The 21,504-nt window shown below is 41.3% G+C and overlaps 1 protein-coding gene across 5 annotated transcripts in view; it reads right to left on the bottom strand.

The window, feature by feature from the left end:
• Nucleotides 1-21,504, bottom strand: part of HDHD2 (haloacid dehalogenase like hydrolase domain containing 2) — a 35,036-nt gene that overhangs the window by 1,490 nt on the left and 12,042 nt on the right. For all 5 annotated transcript variants that reach the window (XM_047697188.1, XM_047697193.1, XM_047697189.1 and 2 more), the window contains 3 exons: nucleotides 16,061-16,145; nucleotides 6,299-6,515; nucleotides 3,969-4,032 (listed from right to left, as the gene is read on the bottom strand). In XM_047697188.1, the coding sequence (XP_047553144.1) occupies nucleotides 3,969-4,032; nucleotides 6,299-6,515; nucleotides 16,061-16,145 (366 nt within the window). The remainder of the gene's footprint in view (nucleotides 1-3,968; nucleotides 4,033-6,298; nucleotides 6,516-16,060; nucleotides 16,146-21,504) is intronic.

Genomic DNA, 21,504 nt, shown 5'->3' with positions numbered 1-21,504 from the left:
GCTCCCCATCTCCCAAACCATCTCTTAGAGAAGCTTTTGGCTGCAATGAGGCAGTTCAAAGCAATATCATGTCCAGCATCTTCCCCCAGGACTCCGGTCCTTCATAACGGACAGTCGCAGGGGCCAGGACACCTGGCCGCTAAGGTTTCCTTCAGATCTCCACAGCTGGGGAAATCATTTTCTTCCCCACCAGCCCTAAAGATAGGAATGGAGACTGAAGCAATGCTTTTCAGTGGAAGCCAGGACAGGACAGGGAGGAAGACTTATCAGCTCCCAAGAGAGACCGAAGACAGCACGTGCTGCCACCCAGGGACCCTGAGAGCACCCGGGGGTGGGGGCAGAAAGAGACGAAGGCACACAGGCCTGGCTCAGTAGGACGGTGCACCCAGCAGGTGCACTGGCTCAGTCTCCCTGGGCTCTGGAATGTGGGACACATAACCAAAGACCTCAGCACAGAGAGGAACCCTTCCACACAGTAGTCATGGGCAGCTTTACAAATGTTTAAGTTGGATGATGCATGGTCCCTATTTAAACACCCTTAATGGGTCCCAAGGCCCTTCAGAAAGAACCCAAATCCCTACCACTGCCCTTCGTCATGTGGCCCAGCATCCCTCCAACCTTAGCGCGCGCCACCTTCACAAGACCGCAGTCCTAGACGGCACCTAGCTCTTTGAGGACCTTCACACCCGCTGTCCCCTTTGCTGGCAACAGTCTTCTCACCCCACTCATCACCTCCTGCACGCTTCAGGTCGAATTTCATATTCCCATTCCGGTTACATCTCCTTCCTGCCTCTCCCCTAGCACCCTGTTCTTTGTCTCCACATTTATAATGCGTTGTGATTCATGTATTTATTTGCTTCATGTCTGTCTCTCACCTAAGACTGTGAGTTCTCTCAGAGTAGGGACCATATCTGTTATTTTCTCCAATGTATTCATTCCCAGCACCGAACATAATGACTAACATGAGGTGAGCATTCCACAATTTCTTTAAGAATGCAAAGAAGGAAGAGAGGGAGGAAGGAAGGCTGGAAGGAGGGAAAATGGGAGAAGGGAGGGAGGAGGAAGGAAGGGCGGAACACTGCTTCAACTGAGGCCCTGGGGAACAAGGCCAAGTGCCCTGTAGCCCCTGGGACTACCTCTGCACTTTCCCCTTCTCTTTGCTCTCTCATCCCTTTTCCTTTGATCTCTCCCATTTAATCCTCTGCATTCTCCAGCACTCTCTGCCTGAATCCAGCTCCCCTAACAACAGACCCACCATTCCTACAGTTCCCGCCATTCTCCATTAACTACCTCTTTATGAGGCTTTGCTGAGCAAACAGAAAACCTGAAAGTCCTGTTCCACACCTCTGCGCTGTGGTGAAAATATTTTCTGCTTTGTCTTACTAACTGTGAATTTCCTATAGGCCCCGAGCCAGCATCAAATGTACAAAGCGAACAAACACCGGCCTCATTCACCTCATCTAGGCACCTGTCCGCGGTAGGGGCCACACAGAAAACTCTGGGGCTAGTTCTTCCTCAACCTTAAATTCCATTAAGTACAAACTCTTGCCACATTTCTACTTGGTTTCAAACAGAAGTCACTGACTACTGCTCTATCATACCACCTACTTCCCGGATCCAGCGGCATAAGGGCGCATATGTGAAAGTCAAGTTTCTTAGCCACGGAGTTAAGGGCTTGCAGAATGCTCTTGCCATCTGGCTGTGCAAGTGGGGGCTTCTACAAAGTCCACACCGACACAGTGGCTTACAGACGTGTGTGGTAGCTCCAGCACCTCAAATGGCGGCTGGCATGCAGCAGGTGCTCACTGATGTGGGCTGTGCGAACGAAGCAGGCCACCAGCACTCACGCCTGCCTCACTCACTGTGGCAGTCTGTGCTCTCCTGGATGGATGAATTCCTGGAAGAGTACAGGAAGCCATTTCGAGGATATTAGATCAAGAGTGACCCCACCTTTTCTAGGTGACTGTTTTCCATGCTAAGCAAATACATTCTGGGCAGGACTAGTCACAAATCTTTAATAACATCGTTGGGCAAATGCATACTGAGCTTCCACCAGGTGCCACTCCCTGAGAAACAGAATTGCTCAAGACCATCCGCAAGAAGCACTTATTATGGGATAGATTAATACCTTTGTGATCATTTTCAACACTGGGGAGCCTAGTACTTGTTCAAATGCATGGATTTCAAAATCACCAACAGAGCTAGCCATTTTGTGTGCTTTTAGAACAGTGGGCTTACTTGGGCTTGTTTCTGACCAGACATGAACAGTACAAATGGGCCTGTTTCCCTGCACTGGACTTGCTGTTTACTGGCTATACGTTTTCAATTCGGTCGTGTTCTGCTGCTGGCTTCTCTAAGACCAACTAGATGGCTCCGTGACAGGCTGACCACAACCAACTGCCAGTCAGGAAAGAAGGGACAACCAACAGAAGCCAGCCACGGCAGAGGAAGCAGGGCCCACAAGACACTGGCATAGGGGGTTTTCATACTTAGTATAAATCCTTAATGATGTGAATTGAGGAGAGAAAATGTTCGCAGGGGTAATAGACGAGAGGAGAAATACTTATCTGGAGATTTCCTCAGTGACCAGGAAATAAAACAGTGAATGGCAGGAACTTGAAAATTAGGATACAGGGAGGGACCATGAGTGCGATGACTTTTCTGGACTTTTTCTTTCTTGGTACTTCCTCGTTTTTGCTTACATCAAAGGGCAGTCATGTTCACAGGAGGCTGCTGAGCATTTTGAGAAGTATAAACAAACACCCTGTTCACTCTGGAAAGATGAGTCCCTATCTGCAAGGCTCACAGGACTCCCTCCAGAATCCTGGCATAGCCTGTACTCCGTTTACACAGGGCCCTGCCAAATGCTGCTTCTTCAATGCTAGGTGTAGCTATGCTTGCCAGTTTCTACTTTTAAATTTAAAATAGCTTTTATACAACCGCATTTTCTTGAATATATGTCAGTTGGGAGTAAATGTACTTTTTCTAAAAAATGTCCAAGCTGTGGCTCTTCTGAGACTTTGTTTAAATCTTCCTTTGTAGGAACAGCCTCTTAAATGGTTCTGCTAGCATTCTATGAACCTGGGCACTCTATGAAGTCCACTCACTGCAGACCGGGGCCAGGACCCAGCACACTACTGGGTCCTCTGTCGTCATAATACCATATTAGTTGAGTCCTCTCCCCAGGAAGTTCCTGTCTTCAGTTTACTCTGAAGGGCTACAAAGAGTATACCTACTTAGGGTATAGGAAATAATTCCTAAAATAGTAAGTAAAAGTTCTTTGTGTGATTTTTAAAAAAAAAATACAAGTGTTGGGGCGCCTGGGTGGCTCAGCAGGTTAAGCCTCTGCCTTCGGCCAGGGTTATGATCTCAGGGTCCTGGGATCGAGCCCCACATCGGGCTCTCTGCTCAGCAGGAAGCCCGCTTCCCCCTCTCTCTCTCTGCCTGCCTCTCTGCCTACTTGTGATCTCTCTGTCAAATAAATATTAAAATAAATAAATAAATAAAAATAAAAATAAATAAAAAAAAATACAAGTGTTAACAGAAAGTATCAGATCACTTAGCCCACAAGTTCCTAAGGAGACCAACTTTATCTTTTGCTGGCACCAAAAAAAAAAAAAAAAAATACTTTTATAGGACACCCCCAAATCAGTCAACTTTGGTCCATTCCAATGTGGTGATTTGTGTATCAGGAAAATCATATAAATAGTAATTGTCAACCAGCACAGTTATCTCTGGGTAAGTTTTAAAATAACCGCTGAATTCTCTCTGATCTTTCAATTTTTATGCAGCATGGGCCCTCCCACAATGTCTTTCCCTGAGATCCTGAGCCCCTTTTATTTTTGCTTTGAGGCAGAAAGAGAATTAAAGTGCTCAGTGGGCTTTGTCATTTCTGCAAAGACTGTTCTTTAAGCAACTGTGTGTTTTACCATCCTATTTGAGAGAAGGCTTATGCAGAAGATACATACCAGTTTTTACTAAGATACCCAGCATGCCAACATTCTGAGCCCCACCGACATCATCCCTGCAATCCTAGAAAAGGATAAAGAAAGCATTTAGTTCAAAAAAATACAAGAGAGGGGTGCTTGGGTGGCTCAGTGGGTTAAAGCCTCTGCCTTCGGCTTGGGTCATGATCCGAGGGTCTTGGGATCGAGCCCCGCATGAGGCTCTCTGCTCGGCAGGGAGCCTGCTTCCTCCTCCCTCTCTCTCTGCCTGCCTCTCTGCCTACTTGTGATCTCTGTCAAATAAAATAAATAAAATCTTTAAAAAAAAAAACAAGAGAAAAGGGGGTAAAATCCACATCGGACCCACTGACAAAGCATGCCATTTGGAGAGGGAAGTGTCGAAGCGGAAGGTGTACAACAGAGTAGGAAGTCTAGTGACCAAGCACAGACAGCACATCTTCAGTTCATGTTTTCCACATGCACATCTGTCTCCTCTTAAAACAGATCATGGGAAAAAGCATCTTATTCATCTGGCAGCTCTGAAGGTGAATGATCCAACTGCAGACCGTGAATGGACGACCTTTGGGAGACGGCTCTGCTGCTGCCCATGTAACACACCACCCTTACTCTCCAGCCAGCTGTCCCTCGAAGGTGGAATCAAGCCAAATCAGAATACTGAGATTCTCTGAGATTCACTTCACACTTGGGGATAACAGGTCAGTTAGAGTAGGTAGCTCCTCTTTCCAATTCTTACCCAAGATAGAGATGAATACACTTGGTTGACTGTGATGATAAACACCAGGTAATAAAAATCCAAGGACTCGAAGAAATATCAAGAAAAACAACCCTTGGGGCCCCTGGGTGACTCGGTTGGTTAAGCATCCAAACTCTTGACTCCGGCCCCGATTGTGATCTCAGGGCTGTGAGATCCAGCCCTCCATCGGGCTCCGCACTGGGCATGGAGCTTGCTTAGATTGTCTTTTCCCTTTCCCTCTGCACCCTATCACTCACCCCCCGCAAAAAAAAGAAAGAAAGAAAATCAACCCTGCCATCTTACATCTTTATAGGACTTTACAGACAGGATTCATTCAGACCATGTCTGAAGAAAAGTCTTTTCCTCAAAAATTAATACCATTCAACAACAGACCTTGGGGATGAGTTTTAGAATATCAAAATCCTCATCCAAGGTCTAACTTGAAACCTTCCATTGCATCTAAACTTGCCCTAGTGAAGTGAAGGAAAACCTGCTGTCTCTGGGGTAAGAAGCAACCGTCCAGGCAACTGAACGCTGCCATCACATGTCCTTCCCGCCTCCCACCCTGTCCCCATACTGGTAACTCCCGGCATAAAGAATTCTGACGTCCCCACTTCTTCAAACATGTATTTGCCTGGAAAAGTCAGCTAAAGATTTGCCAAGAGGAAAAGATGTGACCGAAGAGGTGGTTTCTCAAAGCAGCATCAGGTTTAGTGATTATCGTGTTTGGGTTTGGGTGAGCAAGGAAGGACGTGGACGGGAGATGAGCACTGGGCTGTACATCACAAGTGAGCCAAGCAAGGGATCCGTAGTTAGTTCTGGAGGAAGTACGGAGCCTTGCATTCTGCTTCTGGCTGGGCCACTCATTAGCTGCAGGAATTCAGGCATGGAGCTTTACCTCTCTGGGCTCCAGCGTCCCAGTCTATCAGATGATGAAGTGCGGAGCAGACAACCTCCACGGTCTTTCAGCCCAATGTGTTGACTTAAAATTGAAATATAATCCTTGCCCCTCTCCTTGCCACAAGGTGGTGTGCTTTCTAGCTCTTTCCCCCTCACGGCACACGTAGACCTGTCCCCAGGACACTGGGGAAAACTGGCAAGGTGTGCCCAGCCAGAGCTCACTGGCCAGAGCTTCCAATCGTCCAGGTCCAGCCCTACCACTCAGAGGGCTGAGGCGATGGATATCTGTAGCTATCTGTGGCACACTGACTGGGAAGTTCTTCCATAAAGCATATACTAGGAAAAAAATAATGGTAGAATTCTGTAGGTATACATTGCTCTCTACATACATAATATTCAAAAAACCTTAAGTCTGTGTAGAGGTTTTCTTCAAAAAGACATATAAAGCATTTGACTGACTTGCATTTAATGGTCTTTTGATTGTATACACCATACCATGAACGATGTCAGGAGTAATCAGAATTTCAATTCTTTACAAGAGTATCGCTAACCTGCTATTGGCAGGTCTGTTTATAGGCGCCCACTTACTACCACCTGAAACCACAGGAAGAGTCTTTTTGTGTTTCAAAGCAGTGTGGCGAAGCTGACTCTAGCCTGCAGATGGGTAAGCTCTGGCCATTTCCTGGGCTTCTCTACTTACATCTCCTATCATGACGGCCTCCTCAGGTTCACAGCAAGTGCCCCGCAATGCTTCCAAAAAGAACGTCTTCTCTGGTTTTCCCACGACTGTGGCTTTGGTGTCTGTGGCATACTCCAGAGCTGTCACGAATGGTCCAGGCCCCAGGGCGAGGCCGTCTTTCCTCTTGTAATACCTGGCTTTGTGGATTGCTATCAGAGGGGCCCCATCCAGGAGTAAGCTAGGGAGACAGAGAAGATGGAAAGTGCCTAAGAAAGCAAAAGGCTTTTATAACTGGAAAAGCATGTCAGGCTCACAAAGTGGTTTTATTCACACTCACGGAAACAAATAGTTTCTTATTAACTTTTAATGACTTGCTGTCTTCTAATGAATTCGCAACAACTGCTGGGAATTACACTCAGATACGTGAAAGAAAGGTGACAGATTATTAAATTGGGGATTGCTTCAACCTTTACCTTTAGCGGTTTCAGACACTTTACCCGAATCACCAGGGAAAGAGAATGAAGAGAAGTAAAGCTAAATAAGACACTCGAGGGAAGAAGCTTAACTTAACGAGACAGGTTGTTTCAGCAAGCAGGAGGCTCTGGAGCCTCTTCCAACACGAGACAACTGTTGCTGCACGGACGGTCTCGCGAACGCCGGAAATACCTGCATTCCTCTTCTTCTACTCCAAGATGTGAGTTTCTTCTTCAGTCAGAAATTCAGAAGACCATTTTACAAACACTTCCTCTTGTACTTTTACCTTTTCATTCTACCTTTGACTGCTTCAAGCCATCCTCCCTGAAGAACACACCAGTGAGGCTTAAGGGAAAGCCCATGCTGTCAAGTCCCTTCCTTTGTCCCGACATAGGACAAATGCCCTGAGACCGATGGGAAGGGCAACCGGAGTTTGAGACCCAAACTCCACAGAGAGCTAACCCCCATCCCCAAACACCTGCCGCCCGTCCCAACAGCGCCGCCCGCAGTCACAGGGCAGAAAACAGCCATGCACATACTCTCCTCTAATGGAATTCGGGACAGGATAGATTTCTTCAACTGCTTTTAACCAATGTAACAAATGATCTCACTAGCCTGATTTACTTTAAGTCATCTCCTTAGTTAAAATATTTAGTATGTCCATCGAGGAGGAATTCATCACATCTTACCCTTCACAATTATGAGTAATTAAGCGCTCAACTATGAAACTGCTAAATTATTCTTGTCAGTGGGCACAAAAATGCCTTCCTGTGAGAGATGCAGAATTCAGACATTTATGATTAAATATTTTATTAAGTAAAAACCAATACTGGACTATTACAGGGACTTATTGTTAGTTACTACGAATTGCTCACAGCACACGATAGATCCTTCAAATGTATTCACTAACATTCATACAAATTAACTTCTTTTTTTCTTTTTTTTAAGATTTTATTTATTTCTTTGACAGAGAGAGATCACAAGCAGGCAGAGAGGCAGGCAGAGGGAGAGAGAGAGAGAAGGAAGCAGGCTCCCCGCTGAGCAGAGAGCCCGATGCGGGGCTCGATCCCAGGACCCTGAGATCATGACCTGAGCCGAAGGCAGCGGCTTAACCCACTGAGCCACCCAGGCGCCCCACAAATTAACTTCTTAAAGCAGATCCTGAAATCCAACTGTTAGGAAACCTGATAAAGCCAATATGTTGGCCTTAAAGAACCCCTGCTGATAACAGTGAGATAATTCTGGTTGATTATCTAGCCCCACTTCTTGTCACCCCAACCCCCAATCCCATTTATTTGCTACTCTACCACGGAACTGGAATTCTTTATGCAACAGACCTCAAAATTGCTTTCCACTTATATAGCTAAACTAAAAACTCATTTGATTTAGCTTTGTTAATATTTTATTATATATTAACTGGGGATAAGACTTATCAGCTTGGTTGACGTGTGTACTTTAATTCCCAGGCAGTACTTCAGTGCCTTCCCTGGAAGGGCTGAAACTGCGGGTTCCTCCACATTTCTCTAAATGGGAACAGGTTCTCCACGAGGCTGGAGAGGACACGCATCTCTCAGGGAAGTGGTTTCTGCTTCTACCTTCCTTCTGTGCACAACATGGGCTTTACCGAATCTTTGGAGAGCCAAGCCATATTCAGGATGGACTGAAAAATAAACGTGTTCTAGAACACAGATTAGAAGATCTTTTATAGTTAAACATTTTTAAAAATATCAAAAATAGACACGCCAGTACTTCGAGTATTTTTACACTTCCTAGACAGGGCCGCAAAGGGTCAGTTGCTTTTGTTATAACAAAGAATGCATTAGCAGGAAGTCTGACAATTTTCTGTCTGTATCTCACTATAAAACCACTGAGGTTCAAGAAATAAGGGGAAGGAAAAGGCACAAAGAAGGCCTGATTCAAATATCTCTGGCTGCAAATCCTATGTAGGCAAAGTAAAAAACCTGTAACATGCCCTAGCCAAGCTGGGCCACAATACAGAAATCTTAGGCAGAGCAGTGAGAGGAAAGCTAAGGGGATAACTCACATTTACAGCTACAAAACTCTGCTAAAAGGGACCTCAAGGAACATCAGGTCCAAAACGCCCTGACGTTGGATGAAGAGATCATCTGGAGATGTTGGCCATGATCGACTGCACCCCCAAGGAGAACTATAACCCAGAGAACATCTGAAAACCAATCGAGTCCTCTTCCAAATGCACTATACTGTCTTTCTAAATAACTTTTCTAGGAAAACAATCAACTTTTCATCATTTCCATGGAAGATGGAGCATATGGAAATGAGATCACATGGCAGCTTAAATGATTGTCAGACCTTTCCTATATGTCCAACATCAAACTAGGGAGTCCCTTCCTTTCTGCTCCCCCCAAAACCATGCCCAATCTCTCCCATCCCAATATATTCACCCAGGTCCTCAAACCAGACACCTAGGAGCCATCCTTGACCTATCCCTTTCACCCATCCCCCTTCACCCCTACTCATTAACATATCCAGTAATTTCCAATTCCAAAACAAAAATTAAAATATCTCAAAACTGTCTTCCTTCTCTCCTGAACTTCTGCAACGGTCTCCCAACCAACCTTCCTGCTTTCTATTCTTGCTCCATTCTTCCAAGCCATTGTATAGGCAATATGGGAGTTTTAAAAGTACAGATGGGATCACATCCCTCCCCCACTCGGAAGCCCTCAACAACTTCTCACTGCAAATAGTATAAAACCCGAAGTCCTCACCGCAACCTACATCTCCAGTCTTAAGTCACTTTCTCAGTCGATGGTCATGTGCCAGATACAGCAGTCCCTTCCAACTTCTTAAAAACCATGCCACTGTCTTGTGCTTCAGCCTACACCTCCTGACACAGCTCCCCATGTTTTTCACACAGCTGTCTTCTGCTCATTCATCAGGTCTCAGCTTCAACGTCAGCACAACGAAGAAGCATTTCCAACCTTCATATGTAAAGTGGACTTCTTCCTCGCCTCTGATCTCTTCTCTCATCACCCTTTTCCCTTTGTATCACTTCCCACAGTTCATCATTCTTACTCAACTGTGATTGGTCTTCCTCACCAGAACATAATTTCCACTATGCCCATCAGTTTTACTCATCGCTGTTATCTCTGACTTCCAAAACACAAACAAACAAAAAAAAAACCGCTGGCACTTCTCACCAAATGTTTACTGAATTAATGGATGAAGCTCCGTCTGTCTCGGTCCTGATAAATGACATGAGGAGTGATGCTTACCTTCCTAGGACTAGAGAGGATCTATGCAAACCTTTTCACAGTATCTGCCTGACAATAATGGCAATTATTATTCTTCATAAATACAGAAGTATGGGATCCATGCTACTTAAAATAGCTAACAGCAAATCACTTCATATTTGTGGGCCTTGGTTTCTTATCAAACAAAGAGGCTGAAACAGATCAGGGCTTTTTCAGTCTCAGCACAGGTGATACTTTGGGCTAGAAAATGCATTGTTGTGGTGCCTGTCCTATATGCATAGGACGTTTAGCAGCACCCCGGTCTCTCCCCATTGGATGACAGCAGTAGCCTCTTCCCCAGTTGTGACAACCAAAAATGTCTCCAGACATTACCAAATGTCCCCTGGGAAGCAAAAGTGCCCCTGGTTAAGAACCATTAAACTGGATGACTACCAAAGCCTTGACACTCAATACATTTAAAACCCGTCAACCTGAGAAACACAAACTACCAAAAGCCCAAATTAAAATGATAGTAAATCATGAAACATATCAAAGGAAAAATCTCACTAACAACGAACTGTATTGCTACATGCAACAACTTGATTAATCTCAAAAGCAGACAAATATGCTACAATTACATGATTTCATTCATATGAAGATCAAGAACCCGCAACACTGACAGCAATCATAGTGGTGACTGTAAGGAAGGTGTAGTGTTGACTGGGATAGGGAGCCTTCTAGGGTGCTGTAGATGTTCTGGTCCTTGATCAGAGAGGGGGTTACACAGGTATATCTAAGTGTAAAATTTCACTGAGTCATATACTGACAATTTGTATACCCTGCCATGCATGTTATACATCAAATAAAAAAAATCAATAATAATATATTTATGTGAATTATTCACTGGAAGCTTTTATTTGGAGTAGCAAGAGCTGCCTTGACCATAAAAGAATCTCCCCAGTGATTAAAAAGTAAGAGTCGTTTAGTGGCCGATAATCAACTCAATTCTGTAATCTGATTTTCAGACTGGCATATTAAGTTGTCCTCCTGCATATACTAATGGAATGCTTTATATAACTCAAGTTCTTAAGTCTTAAACAATTTCTTACTTACAAAGTGTTTTATTTTATAGTCTGGACTTCAATTTAAAAAACTGCATCATAGGGGCGCCTGGGTGGCTCAGAGGGTTAAAGCCTCTGCCTTCAGCTCAGGTCATGGTCCCAGGGTCCTGGGATCGAGCCCCGCATCGGGCTCTCTGCTCAGAAGGGAGCCTGCTTCCTCCTCTCTCTCTGCCTGCTTCTCTGCCTACTTGTGATCTCTGTCTGTCCAATAAATAAATAAAATCTTAAAAAAAAAAAAAAAACTGCATCATAGCCTTTCCAAAAGAGAAAAAGCCCAGAGAAATGATTTCTACTTTAAGCCCTGCCGCCACATTGTTCTGGAATTCCTCATGCCCAGGGCTCTGAACACCCAGAAAAAGTTCAGGAGTTCCTGTCCAAATGCACTAATAACCGAGGCCATTACTGTTGATTTTTTCTTCCCTTTCTAAGGAACTGAATATACTGGAGTAATCAAAACATTTTATTTTTTTCTTAAGAAGATAGGGAAAAGAAAGCAATTCAACACTGAACAGAAACCATCCATGGTGATAAGGATCTCCTCCCCAAAACCAAAACCCCCTAATTTTTGCACACATCTAAGACTTTGGGAGGACTCCTGTACCCGGCAACAATTATAGAAAAGAAGTCACTAACAAAGTTTCAAAACATTATTATTAAGCACACTTCATCTCTGCATTTAATTGTGAAAGTTTCGGTATCATTTACCTCATTATAACGATATTTTAAGAAGCTCCTCTAGAAGCTACAGGTAGCTGCTTTTAGGAAAAAAAAACACCAAAAATTACAACTTTTCGTAGGTTAAGCAATTCTCTGTAGTTTTCCTCCCAAATCCTTTTGACCCAGCAATATATACTTCTGAAAACAATCTTAAGGAATAAATATAAATACTATTTAAAGAAACGTGCTTTCATTTTTCAAAAACTAACTTCAAAATCCTGGAAAGAGCCAACAATAGGAAGTGTATTGTACTTTTTAAAGTGGAATATGCTGTGGCAATCGAATGTGTTTTGGAGGACTAGTAACACAGATAAACATGCACAAAAGTGGAGTTAGCCAGTGAACCCAGAGTATACGTACATTCTCATTTTTATCTGGTATTTATGGACATGGAAACAAATGAGCTACGCGCTAGCATGTTAACTGGGGCTCTATTTATGTAGCAGGATTACAAGTAATTTTATTTATTCTTTTCCTTTTTGAGCATTTAAACTTGTCCACAATGAAAACTTTTTAAAATTACTTTTGCGCTGATTTTTTTTTTTTTTTTAGTCTTGTGACTAAGTTAAGTGATCTGTTATTAAGTGATCTGTTTGTCCAGCAGCCTTTCTCCTAATAGAGATCATCAGGCTTAATGTTAATTGGTCCATTACTAAAATGCTCAAGCTTTAGGTTTCTTACTCAGGTCAGCAGATGAAAAGAGACCTAGCCACAAGCAAGTACTGCCGCTGTGCAAATGAATGTACTGGAGCTGGGGATATTTGTGGTGATGAATCCAACAGTACTACCAGCAGATAAAGCAACACTGATAGAGTAGAACACGCACAAAATACTACTACATGTTGTTTAGGGACACCTGCCGTATGCGCTAAGTACAAAGAAATATATGACAATGATCAACACAGAATTCATGACCGTGATTACTTCTAGGTCTTAGGTGGTAAAGTCAGGAACACACACGCAGGGGATATCAAATGTGCTGACAGTTTGTGTTTCTTAAACTGACTGACAGGCATATAAGTGTTCATTATATTATGCTTTGTATCTTTCAGTGTTAGATAAAAGGGGAAAAGCCATCCAAGGCTCTTAGCATTTGAATGTCTTCTAGAACCCAAACTCAAGTCATTTCTGTTCCCTATAGTTGGTTCTTATCCTTCCCCAAAATCAATTCTTTAAATTCAGGTTTTTCAGTTTCATTCAGACATTTAAGACACATTTGTAGACAGACTGTGCTATATATGTGTGTGTGTCTGTATGTGCTTGGGGCTTACATACATTTATGTATGGGTCTACATATGGGTTTATGAATGGGTTTACCCATTCAAAACACAGTAAATAAGAGGCAGTGTAATGTGGAAGGTTGATGTGTCTGCCTCAGGGCGATATGCCCCGAAGCTGTTATTCAAGGCAGCGATGCAACGGGTTTAAAATCCAATGTTTATTCTCATTATCAACCTGAATAGTAATTTAACTAATCGGTGGTTTATTTGAGATGTCTATATTTGCCACACACAATCCAAACAGCTGTAGTCATTGGTTGGAAGGCACAGTCTCTGTGGAGACATCAATATGCAAAGAAGGGCAAGACCTAAAATCCTTCTGTTAATTCTCCACCCAGCTGTTAAGTGCATTTGTGAAATTAGAGTTGACCTATAAGTGCACTGTAATGCTTTAAAATGTAGTGTTTAAAAAAATCGATATGGTTAGGGAAGTGTACTAATTAGACAGCATCCGAGCAATTACAAAGTCAGTATTATGTCAACATACATTTTTATTACCCTGAGTCTAGTATTCATCTAAGACAGAAACCTCCCAACTTCCTATTAAATATGTCCTTCCCAAATTACCAACTAAAATCAATCAATACCCTCTCCTTGAATTCTGTGGTTAAAGAAATGGATAAAAGGTAGTGGGTTAAGTTCAAAAGTAAGAAATCATAGCAGATTCTCCATTTACATGAAAACTGATTTTGGCATAGCGGTAAACCTTACTTAAGGAGCAGCTAGATAATCCACCCCCCTACCCCCAACCCAAGAAGCTAAAGGAGGATAACTGAAGTAGGTGAAGCAAGAAGAATTTTACTACCAGACACCCCAAAGTGTACCTTCAAGCAGTGCACCACAGAATGGATCTTCAGGAAATACGTACAGCAAATGGATCCTGAACAACTATGAAAAGTGAGTTTATTTCTTTTAAACAAAGGCTTGACTGTCACAGTGATGGGTAAGAGTCACAAATAAAAGTGCATTAAGTAGCCAAGGTTTCTATTAACCAAGGATCTAAAATAAATATTCATACAAAGAGAAAAGGTGGTTACTCCCAAAGTGCTATTTTTGGCCACAAAGATTTCCAAGATCAGCAGCAAATAATGAGCCCAGATGTGTGAACCCTGCAGTGAGTTTTAAACTTTACTGCAAACATTCTGGCTACTGGACATCTACATCAAGAAATGACTTCTACATCAAGTATATGTTAGAATGATTCTTACAGATCTTCATACTAGTAAGAAAACGATGTTTTTATGGCATTCTTTGTAACTAAATACCAAAAATTTACCAAGCCATTACAAAAAATGTTTACACAAGTTCAGTGTATCCTGATGCAATATTTAGAACTACTGAACTTGTCATAAACTGAAAGGCAAATTACACTGTTTAATGGCTTGACAAGAACTAAAAAAGATGAAAAATGAAAAATCCAAGGGGAAAAAAAAAATCAGTCTCCCTCTAGAGCATATTTGTGAGTAGATTCTGCTCCAATTTATCTGAAGTGTAAGAACCAGGATGCTGTCTTCCTTTTGAAGCAGCCAGTGCAAAGTTCATGTAACCAAAATGGACACACAAGTGAAGATTCAGAACATTTTCCATGTTCTATTTCCCCACATTTCTATTGGCAGCCACTGGAACATTTCCAGTTAGACACCCCAAAGGACGAACAGCCCCAACCTAAACTTATCACCTCCTGAACCTCGACAGGGGGTGTCTCTGTCATATATGCTCAGGTTAGAAATCTGGACATCAGCCTTGACTCACTGGTCTTCCTCACCCCTAAATCCAACCATCCATCAAGTCATGTTGACACTACCTGAATCTGCTCCTTCATCCTTACTGCTACCATCCCAGTTCAGACTACCATTATCACTTACCAAATAATTTCTTTGAAAGTGTGGTCAAATGTGTCAACTTCTCTCCATACCCTAGATTATCACCAGAGGAAGAAATCGTGTGTATTGTTTTTGGAGCATTAATCGGGATGATATACCTTCCTTCAGACAATAGCATAGTCCATGGAGAAATCAAAGGAATGATAATAAAAGATAAAACTGAAACTATTTCCCACAGGATGAATGAGGTTAAAATGAGCAGAAAGTTTAAAGCTTGTTTTTCAGAGAACTGTTGCCCCCTCATCAGTCATTACATATTTTCAGACCCTACTAACATATCCACTAGCTGTCTCTCCAGAAGTCTGGAATCAAGGTCATCTGACAGGGTTCTAGCCTAGGAAAAGCCACGCCCAGCATATCTACCCTGAGATAAGGAGGCCAAAACCCCATTCAGTTTACACCAGTTCTCAGAGCATGCCTATAGCCACATCTACTCTTTGCCCCAAGATAACCTTCTGACATCAGGGGTTAAATTCTCCTCATTTTGGGGTTAAATCTCCACCCCAAAGTGAACATGGGATGTTACATCTATGTTTGCTCAGTGATCACGCTCCATCTTTTCTCATGAAGAGTCATGTAAGTTTCCCTGCCCTTTTCAGCAATATGTACGTAATCTCAACCCCTCTGATCGTAAAACCCTTGTTCTCTCCCCCTTTGAGGAAGCAGATTGGAGGCTTATCCTCCAGTCTCTTCCTTTAGCTGCCTCTCAAATAAACTCCTTCCTTGCTGCAAACCTGATGTCTCAGGGACTGGCTTTGCGCCCCACCAGGCAGATGGACTTGGGTTCCACTACAAAATTGCTAATTTCAGAGCTGCAATATTATTATGAATTTCTGTCCCAGGGTATTGATTCTACAAACCAGAAAAACCCCAATGATCATCACATTTTAACATATTGATTATTTCTTAAAAACTAAGCAAGATAGTAATAAATATGATTTAATATTGATCTTGAAGTGATCTTGAAGGCATCTACCCTCATGTACAATTTGGGTGGCCAGAAAGCGAAATACATCTATAACCTTACATGACAGAGACTCAGGAAGGGAAGAGAGGAGCATATGATTAGATGAAAAATAAATAGCTAGAGACTTACCGGAATGCTTGATTCAGTATTTGATAATGAAAATGTTCTGGTGCCAATCCTATGACCACAGCATTGGGATCACTTGTTTGTATTCCTGGGAATGGAAAAAATATGTAATTATTGAAAAGTGCAGTTAAGAGTAATGATACATTTTATAATAAAATAGCTTTAGTCAATCAAATACAAATTTTTGCTATAGCCATAATCTGAAATTTAAGAGATTATTCTGCCCAAAGTACTTTGGAGGTATAAGCAATACTTTAAATAGTTTGTTTTCGTTATTTTTAATTTTCTAGTATTTCTGCATATTCCTTTTAAACGGTGTCACAATGCTTAGTAATCAGAAGATCCCAATGGAAACTTACAACTTGATGCTCTCAAACAAGGGACAATTTCTAACTTTTAAAAGCTTTACTGATTACAATCAACAAGAACAGCCACGAGTTCTCTATGAGCTATCAGATCAATAGCAACTGATAAGGGACTAAAAGTCCAAGAGGCAAGGGAAATTGGACTTTCTAATTGACACAGCTGAGGTGAACACACTCATGATAAATAAGGAGTGCACCGTAGATTCTACAGTTTCCTACTTAATGCCTCATCTACTCTCAGTTCCACAAATATTATTCTATCATTATTTTAAGGCCTTGGTATCTGGTAACAGAACCTTAGATATGACAACTGAACAAGTGCATTCACCATCGCAGTTATTAAAGGTCTGATTAAAGGTTCTGCAGATTATCTATATACCAACTCCTATTTGCCTCTCTCACTGCCTGCCTTGAAGCATCATCATAGAGTCCACCAAAATGGGAGGGGAAGAAATACAAAGAGCAGATACCCAGATTTCCAATTGCCTCCTTACTAGTAGCCACAAATACTGAGTAGTAGTTCAGAAATGGTAGTACGCCACCAGCAAGCACTGGCTGTCACTGCTTCTAGGCCTTTGCAGTGCAAGATTTAGAGAATGTTTTTTTTTTTTTTTTTAAGAGAAAAAGGGAATTGATAATGGTATTTTAAATCCAAAATTGGTAATACATGGCTTATTTGATTTTTATATTCTTATCTCTTTTCACTTATACATAAAATCACGTGTACTACCAATACCAGTGTAATTACTACTTTGTTTTGTATCTATAACTTAAAAATAATATCTAACTACATTACTAACAACACTAAGACTACTGAATGCAGTTTAAGATTCCTTTGCAGTTCATTTTTTATTAACATATAATGTATTACTGTTTCAGAGGTAGAGGTCTATGATTCATCAGTCTAATATAATACCCAGTGTTCATTACATCACATAGGCTCCTTAACGTCCATCACCCACAGTTATCCCATCCCTTCATCCCTCTATCCCCTCCAGCAACCCTCAGTTTGTTTTCCTATGATTAAGAGTCTCTTGTGGTTTGTCTCCCTCTCATCTCATTGTCTTTTATTTCTTCCTCTCTTTTCCTATGATCCTGTTTTTTTCTTAAATTCCACATATCAGTGAGATCATATGATAATTGTCTTTCTCTGATCAACTTATTTTGCTTAGCCTAATACCTTCTAGTTCCATCCACATTGTTGCAAATGGCAAAATTTCATTTTTTGATGGCTAAGTAGTATTCCATTGTATATATGTACACCACATCTTTATCCATTCATCGTTGATGGACATGTGGGCTATTTGCATAGTTTGGCTATTGTGGACATTGCTGCTATAAACATTAGGGTGCATGTGCCCCTACAGATCACTACATTTGTATCTTTGGGGTCAATATCTAGTACTGCAATTGCTGGGTCATAGGGTAGCTCTATTTTCAACTTTTTGAGGAATCTCCACCCAGTTTTCCAGAGTGGCTGCACCAACTTGCACTCCCACCAACAGTGTAGGAGGGTTGCCCTTTCTCCGCATCCTTGTCAGCATCTGTCGTTTCCTAACTTGTTAATTTTAGCCATTCTGACTGGTATGAGGTGGTTTTGATTTGTATTTTCCTGATGGTTAGTGATGTTGAGCATTTTTTCATGTGTCTGTTGGCCATTTGGATGTCTTCTTTGCAGAAATGTCTGTTCATGTCTTCTGCCCATTTCTTGATTGGATTCTTCGTTCTTTGGGTGTTGAGTTTGGTAAGTTCTTTATAGATTTTGGATACTAGCCCTTTATCTGTCATTTGCAAATATCTTCTCCCATTCTGTCAATTGTCTTTTGGTTTTGTAAACTGTTTCCCTTGCTATGCAAAAGCTTTTTACCCTGATGAAGTCCCGATAGTTCATTTTGCTTTTGTTTCCCTTGCCTTTGGAGACATGTCTAGCACGAATTTGCTGCGGCTGAGGTCGAAGAGGTTGCTGCCTGTGTTCTCCTCTGAGATTCTGATGGATTCCTGTCTCACATTTAGGTCTTTTATCCATTTTGAGTCTCTTTTTGTGGGTGGTATAAGGAAATGGTCCAGTATCATTCTTCTGCATGTCTGTCTAATTTTCCCCACATCATTTTTTGACAAGTCTTTTTTTCATTGGACATTCTTCCCTGCTTTGTCTAAGATTAATTGACCATAGAGTTGAGGGTCTATTTCTAGGCTCTCTATTCTGTTCCACTGATCTATGTGTCTGTTTTGTGCCGGTACCATACTGTCTTGATGATCACAGCTCTGTTATAGAGCTTGAAGTCCAGAATTGTGATGCCATCAACTTTGGATTTCTTTTTCAACATTCCTTTGGCTATTCAGGGTCTTTTCTGGTTCCATACAAATTTAAGGATTATTTGTTACAGCTGTGAAAAAAGTTGATGGTATTTTGATAGGGATTGCATTAAATGTCTAGATTGCTCTAGGTAGCATAGACGTTTTAACAGTATTTGTTCTTCCAATCCACGAGCATGGAATGTTTTTCCATGTCTTTGTGTCTTCCTCAATTTCTTCCCTGAGTGAACTATAGTTCTGTAGTTCTGAGTATAGATTCTTTGCCTCTTTGGTTAGGTTTTTTCCTAGGTATCTTATGGTTTTAGGTGTAATTGTAAATGGGACCGACTCCTTAATTTGTCTTCTTCACTCTCATTGTTATTGTATAGAAATGCAACTGATTTCTGTGCATTCTGATTTTATATCCAGATACTTTGCTGAATTCCTGTATGAGTTCTAGCAATTTTGGGGTGGAGTCTTTTGAGTTTTCAACATACAATATCATGCCATCTCTTTGCAGTGCTTTTATCCTTAGAATTTATCCCCCTATGGAACGAACCATCAAAATACTGTATTTTAGGGGCACCTGGGTGGCTCAGTGGGTTAAGCCTCTGTCTTTGGCTCAGGTCATGGTCTCAGGGTCCTGGGATCGAGCCTTGCATCGGGCTCTCTGCTCAGCAGAGAGCCTGCTTCCCCCCTTCCCCACTCTCTGCCTGCTGCTCTGCCTGCTTGTGATCTCTGTCAATTAAATAAATAAAATCTTTTAAAAAAATACTGTATTTTAAAGTCATTTGAAGTAAGTCTTTTCTCTGAGTGAATATGTCACCAACTTGATATAGAATTAAATTTATTTGTTTCAATTTGATTTTGGTTTTCAGGGACTGGCTTGTTTTTTACTTTTTAACCACCTTTCAAACATGCAAAACATTTACATGGTTCCAAAGGCAACACTATAAACAAGGTACTTGCAGAGAAGTCTTTCTCCTAATTACTTTCTTTCTTCCTCCTGTTTAGATAATCACTTTTCCTAGATTCCCACTTATTCTTCTTTAGCTTCCTTTCACAAATATAAGACAAACACGTATCCATTTCTCTCTCATTTTCTTACACAAAAATATGTAAGGTTTCCTACACCCTGCTTTTTCACTTAATATATCCTATGAAGACCACTCCTTATCAGGAGACAGAATTTGCCCTTCCTTATTTTCCAGCTACAAGCCATTCCATTTTGTGGACATATCATAGTTGAAACAATCAGCCCCTTCCAATGAACATTCATATTGTTTCCAATCTTTTGTTATTTCAAATAAGGCCATAATGAACAATTCTAATCACATTCCATGGTGTATTTTTGTAACTACTTCTTAGGGATGGATTCCTACAAGTGGCAGTTCTGCTTTATACCCAGTTTTGCTAATGCCAAATTCCTTTCCATAGGAGGTGCTCCATTTTATATTCCTGTCAGCATTCAGATTTTTTTTTTTTAAAGATTTTATTTATTTATTTGACAGAGATCACAAGTAGGCAGAGAGGCAGGCAGAGAGGGAGGAGGAAGCAGGCTCCCTGCTGAGCAAAGAGCCTGATGCAGGGCTTGATCCCAGGACCCTGGGATCATGACCTGAGCTGAAGGCAGAGGCTTTAACCTACTGAGCCACCCAGGCGCCCCAGATTCTTTTAATAAATGTATTTTCTGTTTAATTCAGCCAAAGTTGGCTTCTGTTTCTTACAAATAATAACTCTGCTTGATACTGTTCTACTTCCAATAGGACAAGTTTCTAGGTTCTGCGACAATATAGTCACGCTGAATTCCCTAATCATTATTTGTAAAACCATCATAAGGTTTTATAATGAGGTACTTATACCCATTTTTCTATATTGTGTCATTTCACTCTGAGTGTCATTTATAAAAAGAAGTAATGTGGCAAAGCTTCATAAAAAAACAGGATATTTTCCCAGGGTCTGTTAATTTCTTTAAAGAAAAAAGTTTTATTTTATTTTGATTAAAAGTATTTTATGGTCATTGTAAAAACTTCACATGATACAGAATATCTACTTTTTTCACAATATTATTAAGATTTATTCATCAGCCTCAAAAGCCAAACCCATCATAAACAGAAACTCCTCATAATCAATCATTTATAAATGGGATCAGATTAATTCCATTAAAACTAAAGTAAAATGTAAGATTCCAACATATTTCATTTAATCAAATTAATACAGTGGCTCCTGGATTGAGGATTATAATACATAAAGTGATTCTGACCTGTGTTTTCTCAAACTGTGGGCCATGATCCATTAGTAGACTGTGAAGCTAATTTGGAGGGCTCTAAGCAGCATCAAATTCAAACAAACAACAAAGTAAACCAAACAGAAAATGGAGTACATCTCATGTAGTAGGAGTAAGTATTGTTTAACACACATAAACACAAATACTTATCTACTGGGTTACTATATTATGTGTGCATATTGTAGCATGTAGTCAAAAGAAGTCTGAGAGGGGCGCCTGGGTGGCTGAGTCATTAACCGTCTGCCTTCAGCTCAGGTCATGATCCCAGGGTCCTGGGATCAAGCCCCGCATTAGGCCCTTGCTCAGCAAGAATCCTGCTTCTTCCTCTCCCATTCCCCCTGCTTTGTTCCCTCTCTTGCTCTGTCTCTTTCTGTCAAATAAATAAATAAAATCTTAAAAACAACAACAAAGAAACCAGATTTGAGAAACATGAACTTATTAAAACTATCTGTTGACCATTTCAATAGTAAGAGTAAATCTGACAAAACGTCCAGTTTTAA

Source organism: Lutra lutra, chromosome 12 (genome assembly GCF_902655055.1).
Source record: "Lutra lutra chromosome 12, mLutLut1.2, whole genome shotgun sequence".
In the NCBI taxonomy this organism is placed as follows: domain Eukaryota; kingdom Metazoa; phylum Chordata; class Mammalia; order Carnivora; family Mustelidae; genus Lutra; species Lutra lutra.
Note: the sequence above shows the minus strand (reverse complement) of the source record. Positions and strands in the feature narration are given on the sequence as shown.